Here is a 26,514-nt window from a genome sequence, read left to right as displayed (position 1 = left end):
AAGGTTTTCATACTTCATCAAGTCTTAGTGTGTAGCTTTTCTACATTTGACCTTGGCCAAAACGTGCAGAAGCAATTAAAGTAGCTTTCAGTAGGGAATCATTGTACTTAATAGATTGATTGACAGTTTTTATTTTTTAAAAGTGAGCCTGCTGGAGCAATAGCTCGTCCTGATTTGTTCAAGGGTTTTTGGTTTTTCAAGGCAGGGTTTCTCTGTGGCTTTGGAGGGTGTCCTGGAACTAGCTCTTGTAGACCAGGCTGGTCTACAACTCACAGAGATCCACCTGCCTCTGCCTCCCGACTGCTGGGACTAAAGGTATGCACCACCACTGCCCGGCCTTAGTCTTATATTTACTGAAGGACTTGGCAAAAAAAATACTACTTCCAAACTTCAGCCCACAGCCTAGTAGCTCATGAAATCAATGAGTTTTAACCAATACTTAAAAGCAAAGATAGAGTGGGGTACAGCTCAGGCTCAAGTCATGCCCCGAGCACATGCAAAGCCCTGCATTCAGTCTCCAGCACCAATGAAGGAAAGGGGCAGGAAGAAGGAGGGACAGCGTGGCAACGCTGAGGTTACAAGTTCAGTCCTCGCCCGGGCACTCTTACTATTTTGATACAAACTTAGGATGAAGTAAGTTTGAATAGAAGTGAAAAAGAAAGAACAAATGAACAGAAAACAGGGGACCACACTAATTTTCCCATTTCATTGTCGTACTCTCATATTGATACGCCAACGTTACTTGTATTGGGCTTTTTATAAAATTTAACATTACTATCTAATAAATTTCTATGATAAACTTAATATAGTAAATGTTCATGTGTGTATATATCTTTCAACGTCTTTTAAGAATATAAAGAAATTCTAATAAAATATTTCATTACCACTGATATACTTTGTTTTTAATTCTTAAACATGTAGTAGAAACAGACTGATCCCAAATGACTACTATATCATTTTATGAAATATTTTAAAAGATGTATTTTTCCAGGCATGGTGGTGCACATCTTTAATCCCAGCACTTAGGAGGCATCATTGTGAGTTTGAGGCTAGCCAAGTCTGCAAAGTTCTGGGACAGTCACAGCGTTGCATACAGACATACCCTGTCTCAAAAAAAAAAAAAAATATATATATATATATTAGCTTAGGTATATGCATGTTTTGCCTGCATGTATGTATGATATGGAGGCCATGAGAGGACACCAGATCCCCTGGAACTGGAGTTACAGACAGTGTGAGCCACCATGCGGATGCAGGGTACTGAATCCAGTCCCTGCAATAGTAGGCCGTGCTCTTGACCACTGAAGCATCTCCAGCCCTTGTAGGATGTTTCAGAGAGTGTTCTACTGCTGCATGAGCTATCCAATAGTTAGAATATAAACAAATTACCTTTCTGCCTGGAGAATTAAACTAACAGTTCCTTCCTTGAGATCAAATATAAGTGGTGTATTCCAGTTCTTCGTACTAAAAGATAAAATAAATTTGATTAGCATTTCAAATACTAAACACATTTTAATAAGCAGGCAGTTACTCATTTTAAATGGTAAGTTTAACTTCACAAATTATCACATACATATTTTCATTAAAGCACCTGACACATTAAAATTATTCATTCACATGTCTGTATCCTCAGCTAAAAGGCAGAGATTCTGTATTCCCAGCAATTAGTACATACCAGGCTTTCCATAAGTGTTTACTGGAGTTACAGTTAATGACCTTAGGATTCCTAAGAGCAAGCCTGTGTTCTTCTGGCTAATACCTCTGAGTTTGGCCAGGCCATCTAACATTCCTCAGAAGCATAGCACGCTGAGGATAAGCTAGGCAGATCTGGATTAAATATCAGGCTGCATCATCTCCCAGCCACGTGACTTTAACAAGCTGAGCTTCTATAAAGTGTCTTTGTTGAGGAAAATAAAGAACTATATAAGTGTCTAACAAACTGCCTGATATATATCAGTCACTGAATAAAAGAATGGAATAATAGCATGATGACACCAGGCGTGGTGGCACACACCTTAGATCCTAGCACTCGAGAGACAGAGGCAGGTGGACCTCTGAGTTTGAGGCCAGCCTGGTCTGCATACTGAGTTGTATGTAACCAAATCTACATAATAAGACCCTGTCTCCCCCACCCCCCCAAAAAGCCAAAAATAACATGTTGAATGCAATTATTTCCTATAGATCTTCCAGTGTTTTGTTGGATTAAAACAAAATTATTTCTGTGGCATACTCTATAAATGTAAGCTATGACCATGCTTACATTACATTAAAGTGGTGAGTAGATGCACAAATAATTCCTTTTACTTTTAATAGAATAATATGATTCAAAGACGTAGGTGAAAGCCAGACAAGGTGGCTAGCATCTGTAATCACAGCACTCAGCAGTAAGAGGCAGGGGAATTACTGCGAGCTCGAGGTTTTATTATTCTCAATAACTTTCACAGAACCTATTCTGTTTTTTGAGACATAGTCAAATGTAGACTAGGTGCCGATGACCTAGGACTCCTGATCCTTCCATAGCCACCTTCCAAGTCTGGGTTACAGGCATGTGCCCCTTGTTCTTTCCTCGTGTGTGTGTGTGTGTGTGTGCACATGTGCGTGCATGCACACAGGCATCACAGGTGTGTACACCGGGGCACCTTGCCACCTTGCAGAGAGGAAACAGTCTTCGCGGAAGCAGAAGCTCACCATTCCAGCTAGGCTACAGGCAGCAAGCAGCAGGGTCTACAGGTCTCTACTCTAATACAGCTGCATGCGGCTATGCCTGGCTTTCTCACTTGGGTGCTGGGAACTAACTCAGATCCTCATATTCGCACAGGAAGAATCCAAGTACCCACTGAGTCATCTCCCCAAAGCCCTCCCCCCATTCCTTAAAGAGACTGCACCTCATTTCACATCTAGAAACAGAAAAGAGAAGGCCTGCAGAGAGAAAGTAAACTGGTGTGCTAGCAGAGTTTGACAGCTCTTCCAGTAAGTAAACGCGAGCATATGGCAAAACAACAAAAGAATGTAGCAGTTCCGTTAGTAACGGCTACTCAGAATCAGTGCCAGTAATTAGTCTGATAAAGGTAAGTGTGTTTGTAGTTTATATGTCAAGAAAAATCACAGTCCTTAGTCATTCGCGTTAACCTTCATTCTCTATCTAGAGAGTGTAATCAGAAACGTAGTGATTATGTGAGGTCATTGGAAAAAGTGGCCTCTTAGAGTTGGGAATGTAGCTCAGGGGTGGAGTGCTTTGTCTAGCATGTGTGAGGCCCTGGACTCAATCTAAAAGAACAAGAAAAACTCTTCTTAGAAATATCTGGCCAGGTGGTAGCACACACCTTTAATCAGAAGGCAGAGGCAGGTAGATCTCTGTGGGCTAGAAGTCAGCCTGGTTTACAGAAAGAGTTCCAGGATAGCCAGGCAGGGCTACACAGAGAAACCCTATGGGGGGCGGCCACGGGATATCTGAATTTCTCACAATTGAGATCTAATGTAAATACCATGGAAATATTCACTCACTAAGCTATGAGACTAAAAACAAGGAAGGTTTATAATACTTTTTTTGAAAAATAAGCAAGAATGTAATATAGCATTCTTCTATAATACTTTCTTCTGAAATTTCTTTTTATAAATTAAGTATGTTACATGTTTATTCTTTAAATTATATATTATAAAAAAGAGACAGCAGTAGTTAAGAACTTAGAATCAAACTCCAGTTTTCTTTCAGTAATAAAATTAAATAATTTAACCTTGATGGCAGGTTACTTAATTATTCTCTGTGGCCTTTGGCTCTTCATCTTGTAAAATAGGAATAGTACTAATGATAAGCATAACCATAAATAGTATAACCAATTAACCAGAAACCAACAGCTATTATCTAAAATACTAGTTTATAACTTAATTAAATAGGTTTTGGTGAAATATCTCAGCACTACTGCATTCCTACAGCTGCTCCATGTACTTCAATTTCATAAATATTGATATTTGGTATCTTAACAAATATCTTAGGAACCAGAAAGTAGAGACAAGGCTATATTCGGAATGAAGACAGTCTTACATTGCTCCACACAACACAGGAATGAGGAAAGTAAGGTAAGCAGAGGGTTAATAACACAACATCTGACAACTGATGAGAGCAGGTTCTTGCCACTACCACCTGGAAACTATATCCATCACTGGGGGCATCTAAGAGTCATAATTATCTCTAAAACAAACAAAAATTTAAACTAAGAACTTGCCTTCATTTTCCTTAACCCATGAAAATTAGTGCCTGCATTAAATTATATTTTTCTTCTACTTTATAATACTTTCTGTAAATATTAGCTGTTTAGCTTAGTAATTTTTTTATTTGTTCTAAATTACCACTGTTCTGTCATTTTTTCATCTAAGAAACAATCCACATAACATCAAGTCACTGGCTTTTTTTTCCACTCTCCATTGCCTCTCATATTTCAGCCTCCCCTACTCCAGTTCTCCAGATGTGGTCCCTGCCTCCCCTACTCCAGGACTCCAGATGTGGTCACTACCAATAGGCAGATTCTGATTAGTTGCAGATTTATGTATATATTGAGCGGGAACAGGCACATTTGTCAGTTAAATTGAGTATCATTACATTATGAATTACTGAACCTTAGGATATCGATACAACACTATGTTTAATATATATCAATTCATTTCTTTATTCAAAATACTTACTAACCACATGTTGAGCTAAGCACTGGACAAACAGTAGCAAATAAGACATACAGTCTATCTCTATTTCCAACATTTATGTAATGATTAAACTATAAATACACTGTAGAATGAATGAAAGCACAATATTTGAAGTCCTCAACACAGACTCCTTTTTAAATTAATTTCTGTTTACATTAGAAACACTCTTATTTTACATACCAATCTCAGTTCCCTCTCCCTCCAGTCCTCCCATTGCTCTCCATCCTCCATCCCACCTTCCATCCACTGCTCAGGGAGGATGAGGTCTCCCATGAGGGATCATCAAAGCCTTCACATCATTAGACCCTCCCCATGTATCTAGGCTGAGAGAGCATCCCTCCACAGGGAATGGGCTCTCAAAGCCCATTTGTGCATTAGGGATAAATACTGGTTCCACTAAGAGAGGCCCCATAGACTGTTCACGCCCCCCAACTGGCACCCATGCTCAGGGGACCTGGTTCGGTATTATGCTGGTTCTCAGACTGGGGTCTGTGAGCTCCCACTTGCTCAGGCCAGCTGTTTCTGTGGGTTTCCCCAGCGTGGCCTTGACCCCTTTGCTTATCACTCCTCCCTCTCTACAGCTGGATTCCAGAAGTTCAGAAGAAGCTAGTCACCAAAACACCACATAATCCAATTTAAAAATGGAGTACAGATCTAATTAGAGAATTTTCAATAGAGGAATCTCAAATGGTCGAAAGGCACTTAAAAAATTGTTCAATATCCTTAGTCATCAGAGAAAAGCAAAGCAAAACAGCTCTGAGATACCTGTTAGAATGGCTAAAATCAAAAGAGGATGTGGAGAAAGGGGAACACTCCTCCACTGCTGGTGGGAATGGAAACTTGTACAGCCACTTTGGAAATCAGTATGGCAATTTCTCAGGAAAACGGGAATCAGTCTACCTCAAGATCCAGCAATTTAACATAGACTCTTGAGGGTATGAGTGGTTACGAGTTTTCTGGATAGTTTAGATGGTAGTGTGCAAAAGCTGGCTTGTAGTAGTTAAATTTTTAAGGATTTTGAAAGTTGACTATTAAATACAGCCATTGCCTAAAATGAAATTATGTAAACTTACTTGCTATGATAGGAAATTATGTTCAAAACAAAAGTAACAAATGCCCAGGACTTAGCACTTCAGCTTCATCTACCATTTAGAATACATTCTGCAAGTCACTTACATCCATCCTAGCTGCGGAGTGGAGAGTATACACTGACTGCCATTTTGCATCTGCTCTCCACTTGCAGCAAAATCACACCAGTAGCTGAAAATCGGTCATGACGTCCATTTTTACATCATCGTAATTACAACCTGCAAATGAAGTCTGTCTGCTTCAGTACGCTCTTCCTCCAGTCCTAAAGAGCACACACTGATACCAAGTGTGTTTCAAACTGTCAGTCATGTTCTTAGTTTGCAGCCATTCTTTGCCTTCTGATAAGTACGACTCTGGGTGCATTTTCTTCCACTCTTTCTGGACAACTCTGGGTTACCATAACTCTGCGTCCTCACTGAAGTCTCTCAGCCCGCCAGCCATGCTGCTACAGTGAACTGCTGCCTCCTCTCCTCGGTGCCCTGCGCCCTGAGCTTTGAGTTAACATTATAGCAGTCTCTAGAACTGTAAGTAAACACCATCTCACAGGAGGCATCTCCAGTTTTAAAAATGAGTATTAGCCTTTGGGGCACAAACTGCATTAGATCTACTTTCATTGCATATAGCTCTGAGTTCTTCCTTGTTTCCTGGTCTAAAATACGGCGCTAATCAGTACAGTTTTGAGAAAGTAAAGGTTACACCAAACTGTATTGATATGAAACCTTGAAAATAGATCCTCATCCTGACAAAAACTCTGGGTTTTAAGAAATGCAAGACACTTACGAGAAGACGTAGCACTGAAGAGACGTTGAAACAACCAAGTGTCCGTGGTTCAAAGATGCTTTAATGACTCTGTCTCGGAATTCCAGTAAATCCACAGCATCATTGAGGACATTCCGAACCTAAGCAAAAAGAGAAGGAAGGGGGAAAGAGAAAAAAAATACCAACATTTTTTAAAAATCAAATTTTAATTAGATAAGTTAGTAAGATTTTAATGTGCAGGGAAAAATTCACTGTACCCTTAATTAGCTAAGTATCATAAAAGAATCCATCTAGGCATAGGCTGATACACTTTGGTATAAAAGTCAACTAAGAAAGTACAGATACAAAAAGATTCTGTTAGAAATAGAAAAGACCTATAAGGAGTTTTAATCTTCATCCAAAGCAAGCAGCGTGGGAGTGGGAGGAGCTGAAAGAGTCCCAGCGCTGAGGTGCAGTCAGAGGGGACAGATGAACTTGGAGCAAGGATGTCTCTTTCTGGTTAGACTGTACTTGAAATCTTACGCTAAAAAAAGAGATATAACTGCTTTAAAATCACAAGTGGAGGATGGACTGGCTTTATTAAAAATGTATAGTGAGGAAGCCAAGCTGCAAGAGAAGCAGGAGGACTTTCGTGATGAGAGCAGGTAATGAAGAAGGAGGTTAGGAAACTACTGGAGCCAGGCATGGTGGCGCACGCCTTTAATCGCAGCAGAGACACACAGGCCTCTGAGTTCAAGGCCAGCCTGGTCTACAGAGTGAGTTCCAGGACAGCCAGGGCTACACTGAGAAATCCTGTCTCAAAAACAAAGAGAACAGAAAAAGAAGCAACTGGAAAGGGGAGAGTCAAGACATTCACGAGGGAAGAGATTCCCGCACTGCATGGTCTCCTACAGGAGTCTTGAAGCTGCTTCAGTCTGCCTCAGCTAGCATGGACTGAGCAGCACCCACGTCCCGTACTTCAGTTACCAAGTTCCTAGGCTGGCCTCTCTGGCATCAACCAACACCGTGATCTTGTGTACCCTGACACCAGTCCATCTCCACCATTGTCTTACGCCCTGCTTCCAGGGTCTTGAGCTGACTGGCCCATTCTTCACCTCTGCTCTTTGATAAGAACCCTGTTGGTCAGTCCCTCTGGGAACTAACCTGCCTACACTCATCAGTTCTGAGTCTGCACAGTGGCCATTAACCACTGGAGAAGAAGCTTCTCTGTGCACTTTCTTGGAGGTTTCATCGTCTCATTTTCTTTACAGCTGAATAAAATTCCATTGTGGAAAAAAAAAGTTACAAACATTTTTAGCAGACAAGTTTGCAAGCATTTTAGAATTTGGCTGTACTGGTCAAAAGTTCTGAAGTCAGTGGACAAACTATAACAAATCAAGGAAGAGTGGGTGAGCTGGTCTTTCTAAGTTCTGGGTGAGATCAGATGCATAAGTCGGCGAGAGCATCATGAGGTGAAGAAATAAGGAAAAACAATGTAATGACCCCTGCAAACCAGTCAGTCTTTAATTCTCATAATCCACAATGAAATGAAAGGACAGGAAGTCATTGTCCCAAGTGTGTCTCCAAATCTCTGTGTGCTGAGTGTGTGTGGCTATTCTGGAAATCAATGCATGCCTTTAAGGAAATGCTCGCCACTATTCCAATGAGGACACAGCCAGAAGGTCCCAGCAATAAGACAGAGAGTACCCTATTTGTACACTAAATCCACTGGCATCTTGGTTTTGGATTTCCAAACCTCTAGAACACATACACTTTGTCATAGCTTCTCAGTACCACAACCCTGTCTCAAAGACACATAAGAAAAACTATGGAACTATGGTACAACACGGGCTGCTTACAACAGCACTCTCAATAACAACAAAACCAGCCCAAATGTCTGCCAGCAGCTTGAATGAACCACTGCACATTTACACACGCTGTACAGTTGGAAAACAAAATGAGGAACTATAAAGTGGCCATATAAGATACAGAATAGCATGTTCAGTACATTGTCTTCTATCCAAAAATGAAAGGGAGTTTATATATATATAGACACAGTTATGTCTCTAAAAACAAAAAATATTAATTAGAACTCAATAACACATTATAAGAAAAATGTGTTATTTTTATATCTGTACAACTGTTAAAGACTTTGGAAACCAAATTTTCCTTTTAAAAGATAAGAACAGCAAATAAAAAGTGAAAAATATCATAAAACCCCTATAATCTTAAATATGCACTAGACTTTCTATATATTTAAATTTGATTTTTTAATCTATGAAAACCAAATCCAAGTTGTTCTCGCAGGGGACCCAAGTTTAGTTATTACACCGATGTCTGGTTGTCTCACAACCTCCGATAACTATAGTACCAGGGGACCCAACACCCTCTTCTGGCTTCACAGACACTCAAATATAGGTTCACAAAAACACATACACATAATTAAAATAAATAATGTTTATATCTAATGATAATATTAACAATATAAAAGAAGTTCAGTGGGAATTCCAGAAAATTGGCTCATTTTTCAAAAAAAATTGTAAATAAGGAAAATAATTCAGCACTTGTCTCCTCTCTGGGAAACCAGATCATTTTAAATGAGAGCAGATGTGTTTAGGGTAGCTTTTGAAAGACTGCTTACCTAGCAAAACACAAAGCTCTGAGTTCTAGCACCGTATAACCCAGGTGTGGTAGCATAGGTCTGTAACCCCAGCTCCCAGGATGTGGAGGCAGAAGAATCAGCAGTTTGAGGTTATCTTTAGCTACTTTTGAGCTCAAGGCCAGCTAGAGATAATAAGACTCTGTCTCAGAAAAAAGTTATTTTTGAGTATTGATATTTAAAAACAACACTTTGTATGATGATGCTGGGTACTTCCTGCTGTGTCGCTTCAAAGGCACATGTGTCTACATGTCTCCTTTCAGTGTGCAGGGTCAGTCAGCTTGATTCATCTGCCATGAAGGACCCTGTTGGGGGCCTCACCTAACGTGTGTAGAAGCTGTTGACCACAGTTGTTTAGAAGCAGCTTTCACTAGAGGTTGCAGTATGCTGATACTGTAATTCTAGCATTTCCCCATAGCTACTAGCTAGATTTCTTCTATAAAGGATTTAGTACCATCAATTATTTTTTAAGATTTATTTATCGGGGGGGAGGGGAGGGCACGGGAGGAAGGGAGGGAATGGGAGAGGGACCTGGAACTGACTTGTGAAGCAACCTTGATTCTTATCTAAATTTAAACTGGAAAATAAAATTTAAAAAAAATGAATTAAAAAAAAGATTTATTTATCATGTATACAATGTTCTGTTTGCATGTATGCCTGCAGGCCAGAAGAGAGTACCAGATCTCATTACAGATGGTTGTAAGTCACCATGTGGTTGCTGGGAATTGAACTCAGGACCCCTGAGTCATCTCTCCAGTCCATAGAAGAATGATTCTTAATAAACTATAGAAATGATTCCTGAAAGGATAGTCTTTAGTAGAATGTTTTTTAAAAAGAATTTAAGGAACATTATATACTAGTTTTCTTAGGGCAAAATAAGGTCCTGTCAAGCTAACTGATGGTTAATAATCTTTAAGAAAATTTCATATCGCCAGGCAGTGGTGGTGTGTGCCTTTAATACCAGCGCTTGGGAGGCAGAGACAGGTGGGTCTCTGTTAGTGCAAGAACAGCCTGGTCTACAGAGTGAGTTCCAGGATAGGCTCCAAAGCTACAAAGAGAAACCCTGTCTTGAAAAAAAAAAAGAGGAAGAAGAAAATTTCATATTTTTAAATGTCCTGCTATTATTCAAATTACCACAGGTCTCTCAAAATTCTTATTTTCCAAGGGTTTTAGTAGGGGAGAGTGACTATTTTTTTTGTCAATGTGACACAACAGCCAATCTGTTATGAAACCCCTCCACTGAGAACTGGGCCCGTGGTTGCCCACTGCCTGAGATCTACAAGCTGTATGCCCAAGAGTGCCCACCTGGACTTTTGCAATGAGAGACAGCAGCAATGCTGTAAAAATGGAGAGCTATTGCATCTAGGTATTCTCACCCAGTCCATGCCAGACGCTGGTGACACTACCATCATGGAACTGTATGGATGCAAAGCCACCAGCGCCTACACAAAGTCCAGGGACTTCTATTTCACTTCCCCCATGGTTTCCCCTCATGAAGCTCTTCCCTGGGAATCTCTTGCTTATGAGGCTGGACATCCTTGGAACTTTCAAGGCTAGCACATGGTCTCGCAGGGGCCTCCCGAGTGTTTCACATCTCAAAAGCTCTGGGTAGCCTCTGCATAACGGCATCAGAACCCAGGCACCCACAAGCGAAGATGAAGCCCCACATAAAGAGGACTCATTTGATGAAGTAGAACGCAGCCTGGGCAACATGGAAACCACCAAGGGGCTCTTCCAGAATGTTTAGAGATGGAGAGGCACAGAGAAGAACGACAATGAGCTTAACTCAGAGTACCTGGATCACCACGTGAACGCCCATCATGGTCTATACTAAAACTGCCACCAGTCCCCAGAGCCTCCATCTGATAAGCCCGGGGAGCAGCACCGAGCCAAGGTGAAGTTTATACATGGAGACAGTACTCCCAAGATGCTGGCCATGGAGGCTGCTGTGCAGCTCGTCTTTGACAAGTACTGGGACAGAAATCAGCCAAAATATTGGCCTGTCATTCCCCTGAAGTTCTGAGTACTAGGCACAGAGGCCCGAGGGAATGCCCTCTGAACAAAGTTCCTGGTCTTTCCTCTTCTGGATGTATTTTCTTCATCTCCCCTGAACATTTTTCAGAGAGGGGGCCCGTATGCGGACAAGGTGAATACAATCTGTCATCCACTTAGGTTCTACCAGCAGGAGGCATACTACTGCCCACACAGGAGTGTGTTGACATAAAGGGATAATCCTGGGTGGTGCACTGCCTCTTCATGTGGTCTCCAATAGAGTCCAGTTCATCCAACTCTTGCCTAGATACTGTCTAGTGATTCGCATTTTCAATTTCCTTCTTTAAATCTTCCTGGATGTCATCATGGCCTTAAGCCACATGTCATTCCTTGGTTTTGAATCACTTCTCATATAGCCCAAGCTAGCCTCAAACTCTTAATCCTCCCGCTTCTACCTCCCAAATGCTACTAGCTTACAGGTATGCACCCCATTCTGGCTCTAATCCACATTTTCTGACTGTAACCCTGTGGATTCCTCTGAAAATGATTCAAGTATACAGTGAGACAAATGCCACTTGTCACTCAGCTAGGTGTCAGCCTGCATGCTCTATAAAAGACCTGAGAGTAAGTACTTTGGGCTTGGTGGGCCATGTGGTCTGTGTCGTAACTACCTAACCCTGACATTATATCATAGAAACAGTCATAGATACTGAGAACACAAATGGAAGTGACTGTGCTCCAATAAAACTTTATTTGTACAAGAAGACTGACTGTATTTGCTCTACAACTACTGCTGTAACACAGTGAAAATCATCCATCTGACATTATTATCTTGTTTTCTGTCCAGAGCTTAGATGTCAAGCAGAACTGGTAGCAAAGGAAGGAAGGAAGGAAGGAAGGAAGGAAGGAAGGAAGGAAGGAAGGAAGGAAGGAAGAAAGAAAGAAAGAAGCAAAGCAGCCCCTTCTCAGTGGGGCATGGCGGCTGGTACCTTTAATTCAAGCACTCAGGAGGCAGAGGTAGGCAGATCTCTGAGTTCAAGGCCAGCTTGGTTTACATAGTGAGTTCTAGGTCAGATAGAGCTACACAATGACAGCCTGTCTCAAAACAACAAAAATTAAAAGAAAAGAAAAAGAAATCCCATACAACAATGTCTTGTGATGAATTTCAAAGTGTCCATTATTCTGCTCAATTCAAAGCTTTTCCAGGATTAATTCCCTCACACATATTACCTTACACTTCTTCACAACACTTAGATGCTTCAGTTTAACATTTTAAAAAATATCCTCAATGCTCTATTAATCCTATACGTGACTATCCCAGCAGCAGTAGCTACCACTTATTTGTTTCATCTATATAATCAACTTTAATCCTCTATTACTTGCTCTATTATTCACTCTTTCTTTACAAGAAATGAAATGACTAAAAATCTGATCTTGAACTATGGATGGTAATAAATATCAAATCTGTTCTCCATGCCAAAATTAGGTTCCCAGCAAAGAAATGAAGGTAGCTGCCCGGTACGCAGCTGGTCCTCCATTCCAGTTCCCTTTCCCTCCAAGGCCCCTCCCTTCTTCCAACAGAGATACCAGCTTTCTCTTTCGCAACCAATTAGCTGTTGGAATGCAGCCTGGTGTGTAAGACATAGATGAAGTATTCTCATGCGAACCTACTATGTCTCATGGGAGCCTACAGTAGGAAGATATAAACCTGGTACTGGGAAATAGCAGCTGCAGTCATGGTCTGTGGGGATCACATACCCTGGCCGGAAACCCACCCCTCCATCAGCCTGGGAGCAGGCAGCTGCAAGACAATGTTTACTGAAAACATGTTTACTGAAAGCAATTCAGTTAAGAAAATTGGAGCGCTCCAATAGGTGGGTGAGTGCTGATGATCTGCTTTGAGTTCGTTAATGTACTTTTATTCTATGTGTGTGTGTTCATCGTGTGCACCATGTGCATGAAGAAGCTCATGGAGGGAGAGAGGGGGTCAGACTCCCCGGACCTACTAGCTCGCTGCTACTCAACAGAACAAAGCAAGCGATCTCAGGGTATAAAAATGTGACTCATGTCTTGCCTGCAGCCTCTCTGGCTCCTCTTGCCTGCTTGCTCTGCTAACACAAGCTGCCAGGCCATGCGCTGCCATAGGGAAAGGCCACACAAAGAGCTGAAAGAAACCTGATAATGGCCTTAGTTCCAAAGACTCCACTCAAGTGAATCCTGTCAACAATGTCCTACCCACACCTTCACTGTGCCATTGAGACTCTGGCAATAGATGCTAACCAAACTATCACTAGATTCCCATTCACAGGGACTGAGAGAAGTATGCTCCAAGACCTTTCTGACTTTTCATGAAAGAATAGGAAATGTCTCCCACACTAGCTGTGGTAGTTTGAATGTAACTGGCCACCATAATCTCATAGGGAGTGGCATTACTAGGAGATGACTTTGTTGGAGTGGGTATGGCCTTCTTGGAAGACGTGTGTCACTGTAGGAGAGGGTTTTGAGATTTCCTATGTTCAGGATACCACCCAGTGTCTCAGTCAACTTCCTACAGCCTTTAAGATGCCGGACCCTCAGCTCCAGCACTATGTTTACCTACATGCCAACATGCTCCCCATCATGATGATCATGGATTGAACCTCTGTAAGCAGGCCACCCCAATGAAATATTTTCCTTATAAGACTTGCTGTGGTAAACTGGGCTTTGGTGGCACACGCCTTTAATTCCAGCACCCAGGAGGCAGAGGCAGGCAGATCGCTATGAGTTTAAGGCCAGCCTACTTGCTCTACAGAGCGAGTTCCAGGACAGCATCTAAAACAATACAGAGAAACCCTGTCTCAAAAAAACAAAACAAACAAACAAAAAAAAGAGTTGCTATGGTTGTGGTGTCTCTTTACATCAATAGAAATAGAAACCCTACCTAAGACAGTAGCCCTAGGGGTGGCACTGTTTTAACGGGTCTTGGTACCTTGAAAGCATAAGGTCTAGATGCCAGGTATACAGCTGCAGATGCTGGGCTTGAGTTTCACTCTCTTGCTTCCTGACTGCCACATCAATGTATCCAGCTCACAAGCCTGCAGCCATGCCTTCCCCGCCAAGGTTCATATTCTCATCTCTCTCTCCCCTCTCCCCTCTCCTCCCCTCTCCCTCTCCCTCTCCCCTCTCCTCCCTCTCCTCTCCCTCTCCCTCTCTCCCTCTCCCTCCCTCTCCCTCTCCCTCCTCTCCCTCTCTCCCTCTCCCTCTCCCTCTCCTCTCTCTCCTCTCCCTCTCCCTCTCCCTCTCCCTCTCCCTCTCTCTCGCCTTGATTTCCCTTGAGAAACCAGAAACCATTCCTTCCACTAGTCTCAGTCACTAAGCAGTTCAGATAAGGTGGCATCTCACCTCTCACTCAACTAATTACATTCAGTGCAAGCCAAGCATATGCGACTACAAGGTTGGGCTCCTGCTGGAATTACTAGAAGAAACAAGCTGACAGACTTGAGTTGCTAGGATGCCACGCTGGAGTTACCAAAGGCACAGCAGGAAAGCTGATTACAGGGAAAGGGACTAAAAGAGACATAATGGAGCCCTGCTGGCATTACTTGATCCACTGAAGCAATAAGGCCTCAACTCAGCCTATCACCTGACCTCACATAAGCCAGCCGATTTCTGCTTTGCCTTATTCCTCACCTGAAATTAATTTGTGCTGAATGTACGGGGTAGTTTTAAGACACTAACCTAGGAGGTCCATGAGAACAGAGAACAAATTTGTTTTATTTAATGCTGCACCCTCATTGCTTAGCCTAGTACCTGGAAAGCATAACTCATAAATAGCCACTGATAAAAGAAGAATATTGTCTTAACACGAAATACTGAATGGGTCCAACTTAACAAAAATGCAAGGTTTTACAATCACAGTATAAAGCCCTTTACAAATTAAAAGACTCTACAATTCTACTGAATTTATTAACTTTTCCTCTTAGGATAACTTGAATTTGATAAGCCATTTAAAAGATGCCAGATGTAACCTCACATGAACTTTATCTAGCCACTGAGATGAGTCTTTATTTCCAAATTAAAACTATCTAGAATCACATCTAAGTTCTCAGGAGAGTTTCATAAATACTACTAGAACTTTTCTAATAATACTATACTGCCTAGACCTCATGCACATATGAATAAATAGTTTTGTCCCAAATCAGTAGGCATTCTTTGTCCTGGAGACAATGTCATGTTTAGGATCCAAGTTAAACAACAGAAATCCGTTTTATGCCATCATTTGATTACAGTGTCAATTTGCAGGAAGTTCAGAAGGCAAAAGGGAACGTCTATCCAGCCCATGGATGGAATGGGGTTTTAGCTCAGTACAATGCTTGCCTAATAGTTTATGAGGCCAATCACCAGCATTGGAAAGCAAAACAAAAACAACACACCACAGGGATGCAATCATCTAAGTCCACACTGTGAAAAACTCTGGGACAAATTGTCTGACTTCCTAAAAGAAAGATACAGAGTATGGTAAGAAGAAATGGGGGGCGGGTACTATGGACCAATACCAACTTAAATGATGCACCAAGCCCATTGTAATCATTTGAATCCTTACCCAAACTTTAAAACATGTGGGATATACCTGAAGATTTGAACATCTTGTGGATATTTCCTAAAATTAAAGAATTATTTTTGTTCTTGTTATTAGTGTATGACAATGGCATTATGGTTCTATTAAAAGAGATGTCCTTACATAGTCCCCCAGAGAAGGGTAAATGGACAAGAGCTCCTGAATAAATTGGGAGAGGGGAAATGGTAGGAGAAAGAGGAGGGGAGAAGAGGAGGGGGAGGAGAACAAGAGGGATACGGAAGATTAAGTGGGGGAAAGAATAGAGGAGAGCAAGACAAGAGATACCATAATAGAGGGAGCCATTATGGTTTTAAAGAGAAATCTGGCACTGGGAAATGTTCAGAGATCTACAAGGATGACACCAACTAAGAATCTAAGCAATAGTGGAAAAGCTACCTTAAATGCCCTTCCCCTATAATGAGACTGATGACTACCTACATCCAGGAGCTGATGGAAGCAGAAGCAGATATCCACAGCTAAGCACTGAGCCAGTTATAGACAGGCAGGAGTGATGAACAAGGGAGTCAAGACCATTCTGGGGAAACCCACAGAAACAGCTGACCTGAGCAAGTGGAGCTCATGGATCCCAGCCAGCTAGGGAACCAGCATAGCATCGAACTAGGGCCCTTGAGTTTGGGTGACAGTTAAGAGGCCTGGAGCCTTTTGCGGTAGAAGCAGTATTTACCCCTAGTGCACGAATGGACTTTGGGAGCCCATTCCCTACGGTGGGTTACTCCCTCAGCCTAAATACATGGGGGAGGGCCTAGGCACTGCACCAAATGATGGTCCCCGGGGAAGGAAGGCCTCACTCTCCCTGGAGAGTGGATGGGGGGATGGGATGTGGGTAGGTAGGGAGGTATGGAAGGATTGGAGGGAGAGGGAACTAGGATTGATATGTAAAATAAGATTGTTTCTAATTTAAATAAAAGAGACAACAACAACAAAAAAAAAAAAAAAGAGATGTGCTTATTTTTAAGCTCTATATATTGAACATTTATTTATGAAGTATGATATCAGAATTTGCCTGAAACTCACTGGGAGGTTGGAAAGCAGATGTGGATGTGGGTGGGGCAGGGTGGACCCTGATGGCTGTGGGTGGGGCAGGGTGGACCCTGATGGCTGTGGGGGGGCAGGATGGACCCTGATGGCTGTGGGGGGGCAGGATGGACCCTGATGGCTGTGGGTGGGGCAGGGTGGACCCTGATGGCTGTGGGGGGGGCAGGATGGACCCTGATGGCTGTGGGGGGGGGCAGGATGGACCCTGATGACTGTGGGGGGCAGGATGGACCCTGATGACTGTGGGGGGGCAGGATGGACCCTGATGACTGTGGGGGGCAGGATGGATCCCCAGCTGATGGCTGTGGGTGGGGCAGGATGGATCCCCAGCTGATGGCTGTGGGTGGGACAGGGTGGATCCCCAGCTGATGAATGCCGTAGTGGGGTGGAAAGGATAAGGAGATTCTATATACCACTCTCTGCTTTTAAAAAAATACATTTTCCACATAAAATTTTCAAAAAAAAAGTAGAATCTAATTACTGAGTCTGGTAACATATTATACACATTTTAAAATCTTTATACTTGAGCTAACAAAGTACTTTAAAAGGTTAAAGTCACAATGTATGCTTCCGAGCTTTTACAGGTGTTAAAGTCACACGGCTATGAATAGAGAGGCCGAAAGCCACTGATGCGGCAGAGGGTGAGGAGAGTGAGCTCCTCTTTCTCCATTGGTCAGCAGCGCCTGCACTCTCCTCAGACCCGGCTCCTCTGAGACTCAACGCACTTGTTACACACTGATTCTATGCAGAGCTCTGAGAGAAGTGGAGAGCACAGTCCGTAGACGCCTACAACTGACTCACTGACACACTCTCACCTACAACTGTCCCAACCCTCTCCCACTGACATATCCTAGTTCTGCGTATTAAACTACAAAATATCCCACTTCAAAATTACACACCAACCCAAATATGGCGGTTGGCATGTTGAGTATTACACACCATCCCCAAATATGGCGGTTGGCATGTTGAGTATTACACACCAACCCCAAATATGGCGGTTGGCATGTTGAGTATTACACACCAGCCCCAAATATGGCGGTTGGCATGTTGAGTATTACACACCAGCCCCAAATATGGCGGTTGGCATGTTGAGTATTACACACCAGCCCCAAATATGGCGGTTGGCATGTTGAGTATTACACACCAGCCCCAAATATGGCGGTTGGCATGTTGAGTATTACACACCAGCCCCAAATATGGCGGTTAGCATGTTGAGTATTACACACCATCCCCAAATATGGTGGTTGGCATGTTGAGTATTACACACCAGCCCCAAATATGGCGGTTGGCATGTTGAGTATTACACACCATCCCCAAATATGGTGGTTGGCATGTTGAGTATTACACACCAGCCCCAAATATGGCGGTTGGCATGTTGAGTATTACACACCAGCCCCAAATATGGCGGTTGGCATGTTGAGTATTACACACCAGCCCCAAATATGGCGGTTGGCATGTTGAGTATCCCGGCTAGAGGACTGCCAGGACCCGGAACAGAAGTAGCCCTGCTTGTCCTAACTCCCTCGGCAGGTTAGAAGACGTAGAAGGTTTCTGACCTTCCACTGAAACAGGTCAACACCCTTACTGAGAAGTGTCTTCACAAAAGGGGGTGTGAAGAGAGAGCCCTCTGCTCTGTGTAGTGACAAGCAGCAGACTTAGTCAGCGCAGGAACATGACCATACCTGCATGGTCCTTCTCTTCGTCAGCGTTACTTGGAAATTCTTCCACTCCCAGCGCTGCTCCACCACATGCGCAAAGACAACATGCCCGTTCCCACAGGCTCCCGAGATCTGAGTGCCATCAATAGACCACGCGATGTTAAATATGCTGCCGGTGTTGGGTTTTTCTAGAGCATATGACCACTAGATAGAAGAGAAGAGGAAGAAAAATGTATTACCAAAAACACCCCCAAAACACTGACAACCTTTAAATTGGTCACACATTACATATTAAGATGCTAAGGTGATTTTGAAGGAATATATTTTGGGGTCATTCGTAGTTTTATTTCTTAGAACTTAATTATTTTGCAGTGAAGCTAATGGTAAAAATATATGTCTCTCCGGGCCATATTAATTCCAGTAATGAAGGTATTGATGCCTTAAAGTGGTGGTTTTCAGCCTGTGGGTTGCAACCCCTTGGGGTTAAACAAGTCTTTCATAGGGTCACATATCATATATGTACATTTAACTCATAACAGTAGCAAAACCACAGTTAAGAAATAGCAATGAAAATAGTTTGATGTTTGGGGATCACCACAACAAAAGGCACTGTATTAAAGGGTTGCAGCATTAGGAAGGTTGAGAACCACAGCCTTAAAGGACTGCTGCATTAAAATCCACAGACACACAAAACTTCTGAAGTTGATTAAAGATACAATATATGCTAAAATTGGTTTATGGTTATTTTTCAGTGCCCTTATCTGAAGGGAACTGATTCACTGTCATCTTTAGGGCCAGCCTAGTCTACCTAGTGAGACCGTACCTCAAAACAAAATCTCTTCTGGTAATAAAAAGAAATTAATGCTGCCGGTGCCCTGCTTGGAGCTTCCTGAGGCCTGGGGACTGTGCATGGGCAAACCCGTCCCAGCGGACCAGCCCATCCACAATCTGCCAGCTTCGAGGTGCTAGTCCTGTCTCCACACATTGGAGGAGGAAAGCTTGGGCATGTTTCCAGCCCACCTTCTGGTGCCCTGCTCAGAGTCTCCTGAGGCATGGAGACTGCACACAGGGAAACCCGTCCTGGTGGAACAGCCCATCCAGAGTCTGCCAATGTCATGATAGTCCTCCCGTCTCCACCTACAGGAAGAGGAAGACCATCGGAGTTTTGCACCGGCTTGTACCCATCAGAAGAGAACTTTGGACCTGTACCCACCAGGAGAGGAAGAGAACCCACTAGAAGAAGGGATGGGAAGAACACAGTCAACAGAAGGATCAATATGATGCGACCAGACTCTAGGGACTCCACACAAGCAAGACCTGAACATCCCAACACAGATGAAGCAGAACAGAATGACCCTAAAAACAACTTTATGAAGATAATAGAGACTCTCAAAGAGGTAATGAGAAAATCTGTTAAAAAAAAAACGGAAGAAAAACTATCAAAAAATTCAAGAAATGGAGGAAAAAACAAACCAAAAATTGCAAGAAACAATTCAAACAGTGCAAGGTTTGAAAGCAGAAATAGAGACAATGAAAAAAAAACAGTCTGAAGGAATGCTGGAAATAGAAAAGCTGGGTAAATGATCAGGAATTACAGAAGCAAGCATAACCAACAGAATACAAAAGATGAAAGAGAGAATCTCAGGCATTGAAGATCCACTAGGAGAAATAGATTAATCAACCAAGGAAAATCTTAAGTCCAACAAATCCCCAACATAAAATATTCACGAAATGTGGGACACCATGCAAAGACCAAATCTAAGAATAATAAGAATAGAAGAAGGTGAAGAAACCCACTTCAAAGGTGCAGAAAACACATTCAACAAAATCATAGAAGAAAATTTTCCCAACCTAAAGAAAGACAGACCAATGAAAGTACAAGAAGCTTACAGAACACCAAGTAGACTGGACCACAAAAAAAGTCCCCTTGCCACATAATAATCAAAACAGTCGTCAACCAAAGAAAATCTCAAAACCAACAAATCTCGAACACAAAATATCCAGGAAATATGGGACACCGTGAAGAAGTCAAACCTTAGAATAATAGGTATAGAAGAAGGCAAAGAAATACAGCTCAAAGGTACAGAAAACATATTCAACAAAATTCATAGAAGAAGGATATTCCTATGACAATACAAGTATCATACAGAACACCAAATAGGCTGGACCAGAAAAAGAAGTCACCTCGCCATATAATAATCAAAACATCAAACCTATAGAATAAAGAGAAAATATTAAGAGCAGCTAAAGAAAAAGGCCAAGTAACATATAAAGGCAGACCTATCCGAATTACACCTGACTTCTCAATGGAAACTATGGAAGCCAGAAGATCCTGGACAGATGTCCTAAAAACACTAAGGGAACAAGGATGCCAGCCCAGACTGCTATATCCAGCAAAGCTTTCAATTACCACGGATGGAGAAAACATAATATTCCATGACATAGCCAGATTTAAACAATATGTATCCATGAATCCATCTCTACAGAAAGTGATGGAAGGAAAACCTAGACCCAACAAAGATAACTACACTCACAAAGACACAGGCAATAGATAATCCCACTTTACCAAACACCAAAAGAAAAAGGGAGGAGAACCTACACACAATAACTCCATTACCAATAAATCAAGCACAAACAAGAATCATCTATCAATGGTCATTAATATCCCTCAATGTCAACTGTCTCAACTTGCCTATAAAAAGACATAGACTAGCAGAATGGATATGAAGACAGAACCCTTCCTTCTGCTGCATACAAGAAACATATCTCAATGTTAAAGACAGATGTTACCTCAGAGTAAAGGGTTGAGAAAAGATTTTCCAATCAAACGGACCCAAGAAACAAGCAGGTGTAGCAATCCTAATATCTAACAAACTAGACTTCAAATAAAAATCAATCAAAAGAGATGTAGAAGGACATTTCATATTCATCAAAGGAAAGTCCATTAAGATGAAGTCGCAGTTTTGAACATCTATGCCCCAAATACAAAGGCACCCACATTCGTGAAAGAAACATTACTAAAGTTCAAATCGCAAATAAAATCTCACACACAAGTAGTAGGAGACTTCAACACTCCACTCTCACCGCTAGACAGGACCTCCAGACAGAAACTTAACAAAGAAACAAAAGAACTAATATAAGTTATGACACAACTGGGCTTAACAGACATCTATAGACCATCCCACCCAAACACAAAGGGATATACCTTCTTCTCGGCGCCACTAGGAACCTTTTCTAAAACTGATCACATAATAGGAAGTATAGCAAACCTCCACAGATACAAAAAAAAATTGGAATAACCCCCTGTATCTTATCAGACCACCAAGCATTAAAATTAGAATTCAACAATAACACAAATCGCAGAAACCCTACAAACTCATGGAAATTGGACAATGCACAATTGCACCAACCCTGGGTAAAGGAAGGAATAAAAAAAGAAATTAAATACTTCCTGGAATTCAATGAGAATGAAGACACAACATACCCAAACTTATGGGACACTCTGAAAGCAGTGCTGAGAGGAAAGTTCATAGCACTAACTGCCCACATGAAGAAAGTGGAGAACAGTCACACTAGAGAATAGCACAGCTGAATGTTCTAGAACAAAAAGAAGCAACCTTACCCAGGAGGAGCCGATGCCAGGAAATAATCAAATTGAGGGCTGAAATCAATCAAGTAGAAACCAAGAAAACACTGCAAAGAATCATGGAACTGATCCAGACCCCCTGAATGTGAGAGTTAGTGAGGAGGCCTGGGAAACCTATGGGGCCCTGGGCAGTAGATCAGTGTTTATCCCTGGCATACAAACGGACTTTTTGTGTTCATAACACAAAGAGGGATGCTTTCTCAGCCTGGACTCTTAGGAGAGTGCCTGGACCATGCCCTGAGTGAAATGGCAGACTCCATATATTTCCTATGTGGAAGGAAGTGTCGATAGAGGGGATGGTGGGGGGGGGTGCAGGAGGAAGGGAGGGAGAGGGAACTGGGGTTGATATGTGAAGAGAGCTATTTAAAATTAAAACAGAAAGAAAAAGAAAAAAGAATAAAAAGAAAGAATGAGACACACTGGAAAATGACATTTGTCTTTGGAAATGAGATTTGTAAGTCAGCTTTATCATGCAAAACAGAAACCGATTTTGCAATGATAAAGGTTAAAGAGATGACTTTCAAAAAGGATACTCAAGTAAAGTTTAATAAACTTTAGTGAAGAGACAAAAAAAAGAATTAACAAACAGCAGTGGTCATTAATATCCCTCAATATTAATGGTCTTAACTCGCCTATAAAAATACACAAGTTAACAGAATGGATATGAAGACAGAATTCATCCTTCTGCTGCATACAAGAAACATACCTCAACTTCAAAGACAGACGGTGTAGGAGGAAACAGTGCTCGGCCATTAACCATGCGACATATTAGAGGCACATACAGATGAGGTAATACAAGGGCATTTACTGCACCACCAACCACACCCAATTTAGGCATGACTACGGACATATACGAACGTAGGCGGTGAACTACGTCACTAGCCAGGCCCACTTTTGGGCATGGCTAGGGGCGTTATGGAGGAAGGTACAAAAGACTGAACAGCAGAAGTCAAGCTCTCTTTTTCTGGCTTTCCAGGTTCCAATTCGGCAACGGAAAACTACTCGGTTCATCTAGGTTACTTGTTTGTCTCTTGTGAGTAACTTCTTTTTGTTTTTTTGTTTTTTGTTTTGTTTTGTTTTTACGAGACAGGGTTTCTCTGTATTGTTTTGGAGGCTGTTAGTCCAGCCCGGCCTCGAACTCACAGAGATCCGCTTGCCTCTACCTCCCGAGTGCTGGGATTAAAGGCGTGTGCCTCCACCGCCTGGCCCTTGTGAGTAATTTCTACAATAAATACTTACTTATACTTTCAGTAAGTGTGCTGTTTATCGTTACAGTATCATTTTGGTGTCAGAAGTTCCTGAACCCAGATCCAGGCGCCTAGAAAGCAGCTGCTTCTCAGTTTGACCACCGCCAGCTCCAGGAACACGTGGACTCTCCTTTCGCTAAGTTTCCCACCACTTCGCTCGGCAAGACACGATTCCTGCCGGCAGGAACCAGCACCTTCTACCTGCTGGTAAGGTTAAGTGGTATTCCGAGATTTCTCTCAAGGCCACGTGCACTTTCACTGGTGGCCTGCTGACTTCGGCCTGAATAAAACTCCACTGGTGCCGGGTAGTGGTGGCACACGCCTTTAATCCCAGCACTCGGGAGGTAGAGGCAAGCCTCTAAAAACCAAAAAAAAAACTCCACTGGTAACAAACTTAACTGCTTTATACAATATTAACTAACATTACGATGCAAGATGTTAAGAATTTTCTTGTTTTTTGTATGGATGGGATTTTAGAAAGGATTGAGGACCTACCTGGAAGGTACTTCCTATGAACAATGGTGATTATTAGTTTAATAATCCATATAATTTTGCTAAATTTCAAAAATAGGGCAAAATATGACAAACTTATACAGGTCATATGGTCATCGCAAGATGGTTATGAAATCCTAGTACAAAGAATTCAGGAAATGGAAAATTCCTTGAAGGATAGTAAGGAAGGTTTGATAGGAAATATTCAGGATATTAAAAATTATAATGTAGGTCTGGCAAACAGGTTTAAAGAGACGGAACACAAAATCGAATTACTTTCAGGAAAAATGTGCTCAACAGACAGAATACAAAAAGTGGAAGGAACATAATGTTGAAACATTTAACCAACAAAACTGTTCCATGTTTGATGATTTCACTAGCAAACTACAAAGAATGGAACATAAGATTGAAAAGCTAACAGAAAAGATTTGTTCCATGTCTGAGAGCAATGACAAACTAGCTGATAGAACGTTATTTATGGAAGGCAGTTCAAATGCCATTGAGATACTTTCTAAGGATGAGAATATTAAATATTTGGAATCACATGTAAATGATGAATGCAAAAAAATGACTGATTCTATGATGTCCTTAGAAAATTATTTGTCCCAAGAACGTCAAGAGCTCAGAGAAACAATGATGAATAGATTGCAGGCCTTAGAAGACATCCAATCTGATACTTCAGAATCAGACATACAGGCAACAGGTCAGGACAGGGGTTTCCCCACACCTCTCAAATGCCGGAAAGATCTCCCTAAAGTTGCTATGGTTTTCCCAGTATCTGTAACCGAAAAACCAGCAACGAAAAAGCACCCAAATGGTCCCATTGCTTATCAATCAACCTATACAGATGAAGGACCTAAAGGGAATCAAGGAGGCCATTGTTTCGTATGGTCTTCATTCTCCCTATGTCAGAGAGCTCATTACCTCATGGGCCACTGCAAATAGAGTAACCCCAAGAGATTGGGCCCAATTAGCCTCAGCAGTGCGTGAAAATTCATGTCAAATTCAATGGAGAGCTTTATGGAGGCAAGAGGCGAAAGCCCTAGAGATTCAGGAATTAAAGAACAGTCATGAAGCACCCCAAGACAAGATTCTTGGGGAGGGTGCTTACGCTGACCCACAGGTTCAGACTGCATATGACTAGCACATGTTGTCTTTAAGCCGTACAGTTGCTTTGAATGCTTTGGATAAGGTTTCTGAAACAGGAGAGATAATGCAACCCTATACCAAGGAAGTACAGGGTCCAAGGGAAAGGTTCCTTAATTTTTAGAGAGATTGTCCAGAACAATAGAAGTACAAGTAGCAAATCCAGAATCTGGGTGACTCCTTATAGAATCTTTGGCATATGAGAACACAAAAATAAAATAAGATATTAAAAATAAGATCAGCGCCATTGGAAGAATGGGTCCTATATACAGTGAACCTGGAATGTAAAAGTCAGGATACGGGAGCTTGGGTAGGTGAAGCTATTTCTATAGGCCTGAGGAGGCACCAGGATGCCAAATACCCTACCCGTGACGATATAGAGGCCTGGGTAGGGGAGGCAATCGCCAAAAATTTTAACAGACATAAAGATGCCACATGCTTTAACTGTGGTAAAATAAGACATCTGAATAGGAACTGTAGATAACGCATTCCTAGAAATATTGCTTTTACCAGGAATGCATCAGGCAGAAGGCCTCAGCCTCCTGGTCTCTGAAGGAGGTGTGGAAAGGGCAGACATTGGACCAACGAATACTGGTCGACTACAGATAGACAAGGTAGACCTTGACAGCCGGAAAACATAAGCAGGGGCCTCAGGGAGGCCCCGAAAAGCAAGATTATCCAGTCATTCCCAGTGACAGTGGAAGACAACCTCTCCCAGGACAATTAGAAGATCCACTGCCCATTGTAAATAATACGGCACTGGATAGTACATTAGCTCCAGAGGATAAACCAATTATATCAGGAGGAAATACAAAACGTATATTTTGGCAAACTTCTATATACTATCATAGACCCAAGTTACCAGTTAAAGTAAATAATATTGTGATTAATGACATTTTAGACAACAGAAGTGACATCACCATAATGAATCAGAAGTCTTGGCCCCCAATTTGGCCTTTAAAAGAGGTTAACGTTCAATTCTTAGGGATTGGAACCCTATCTCAAGTTAAACAGAGCGTTAGATGGATTGACTTTATTGGTCCAGAAGGACAGAGAGGAAGGTTAAAGCCATATGTTGCAGATATTGCTATAAACCTCTGGGGTCATGATCTATTACAGCAATGGAATACACAGATTAACATTTCTCCTGTATCAGCTAGGAATTATAGACATGCTCTTGGTAGTAGAAAGAATATAGTAAGGCAGTACAGAAAACAGATGCCAAATGTACAGGCTGTACAGAAAAAGGATGCTAGTACCAAAGCTACAGAGCAACCAAAAGCTCTACCCTTAAAATGGCTGTCAGATTAACCTGTCTGGGTGGGTCCATGGACTATGACATCTGAGAAGTTAGAGGCTTTGGAGAAGTTAGTTCAGGAACAGCTAGATGCTGGACATATTGAGGAATCAACTAGTGCATGGAATTCACCTGTTTTTGTTGTCAAGAAGAAGTCTGGTAAGTGGAGAATGGTTACTGATCTTAGAGCCATCAACAA

At 42.0% G+C, this 26,514-nt stretch overlaps 1 protein-coding gene across 2 annotated transcripts in view; it reads right to left on the bottom strand.

Moving 5' to 3' along the window:
* Ift80 (intraflagellar transport 80) overlaps window positions 1–26,514 on the bottom strand; it is a 116,846-nt gene that overhangs the window by 30,637 nt on the left and 59,695 nt on the right. For both annotated transcript variants that reach the window (XM_040752654.1, XM_040752655.1), the window contains 3 exons: window positions 18,512–18,691; window positions 6,568–6,686; window positions 1,390–1,464 (listed from right to left, as the gene is read on the bottom strand). In XM_040752654.1, coding sequence (XP_040608588.1) covers window positions 1,390–1,464; window positions 6,568–6,686; window positions 18,512–18,691 — 374 coding nt within the window. The remainder of the gene's footprint in view (window positions 1–1,389; window positions 1,465–6,567; window positions 6,687–18,511; window positions 18,692–26,514) is intronic.

This window comes from Mesocricetus auratus, unplaced genomic scaffold (genome assembly GCF_017639785.1).
Source record: "Mesocricetus auratus isolate SY011 unplaced genomic scaffold, BCM_Maur_2.0 Super-Scaffold_100009, whole genome shotgun sequence".
NCBI classification, from domain to species: domain Eukaryota; kingdom Metazoa; phylum Chordata; class Mammalia; order Rodentia; family Cricetidae; genus Mesocricetus; species Mesocricetus auratus.
This window is presented reverse-complemented; position numbering and strand designations above follow the sequence as displayed.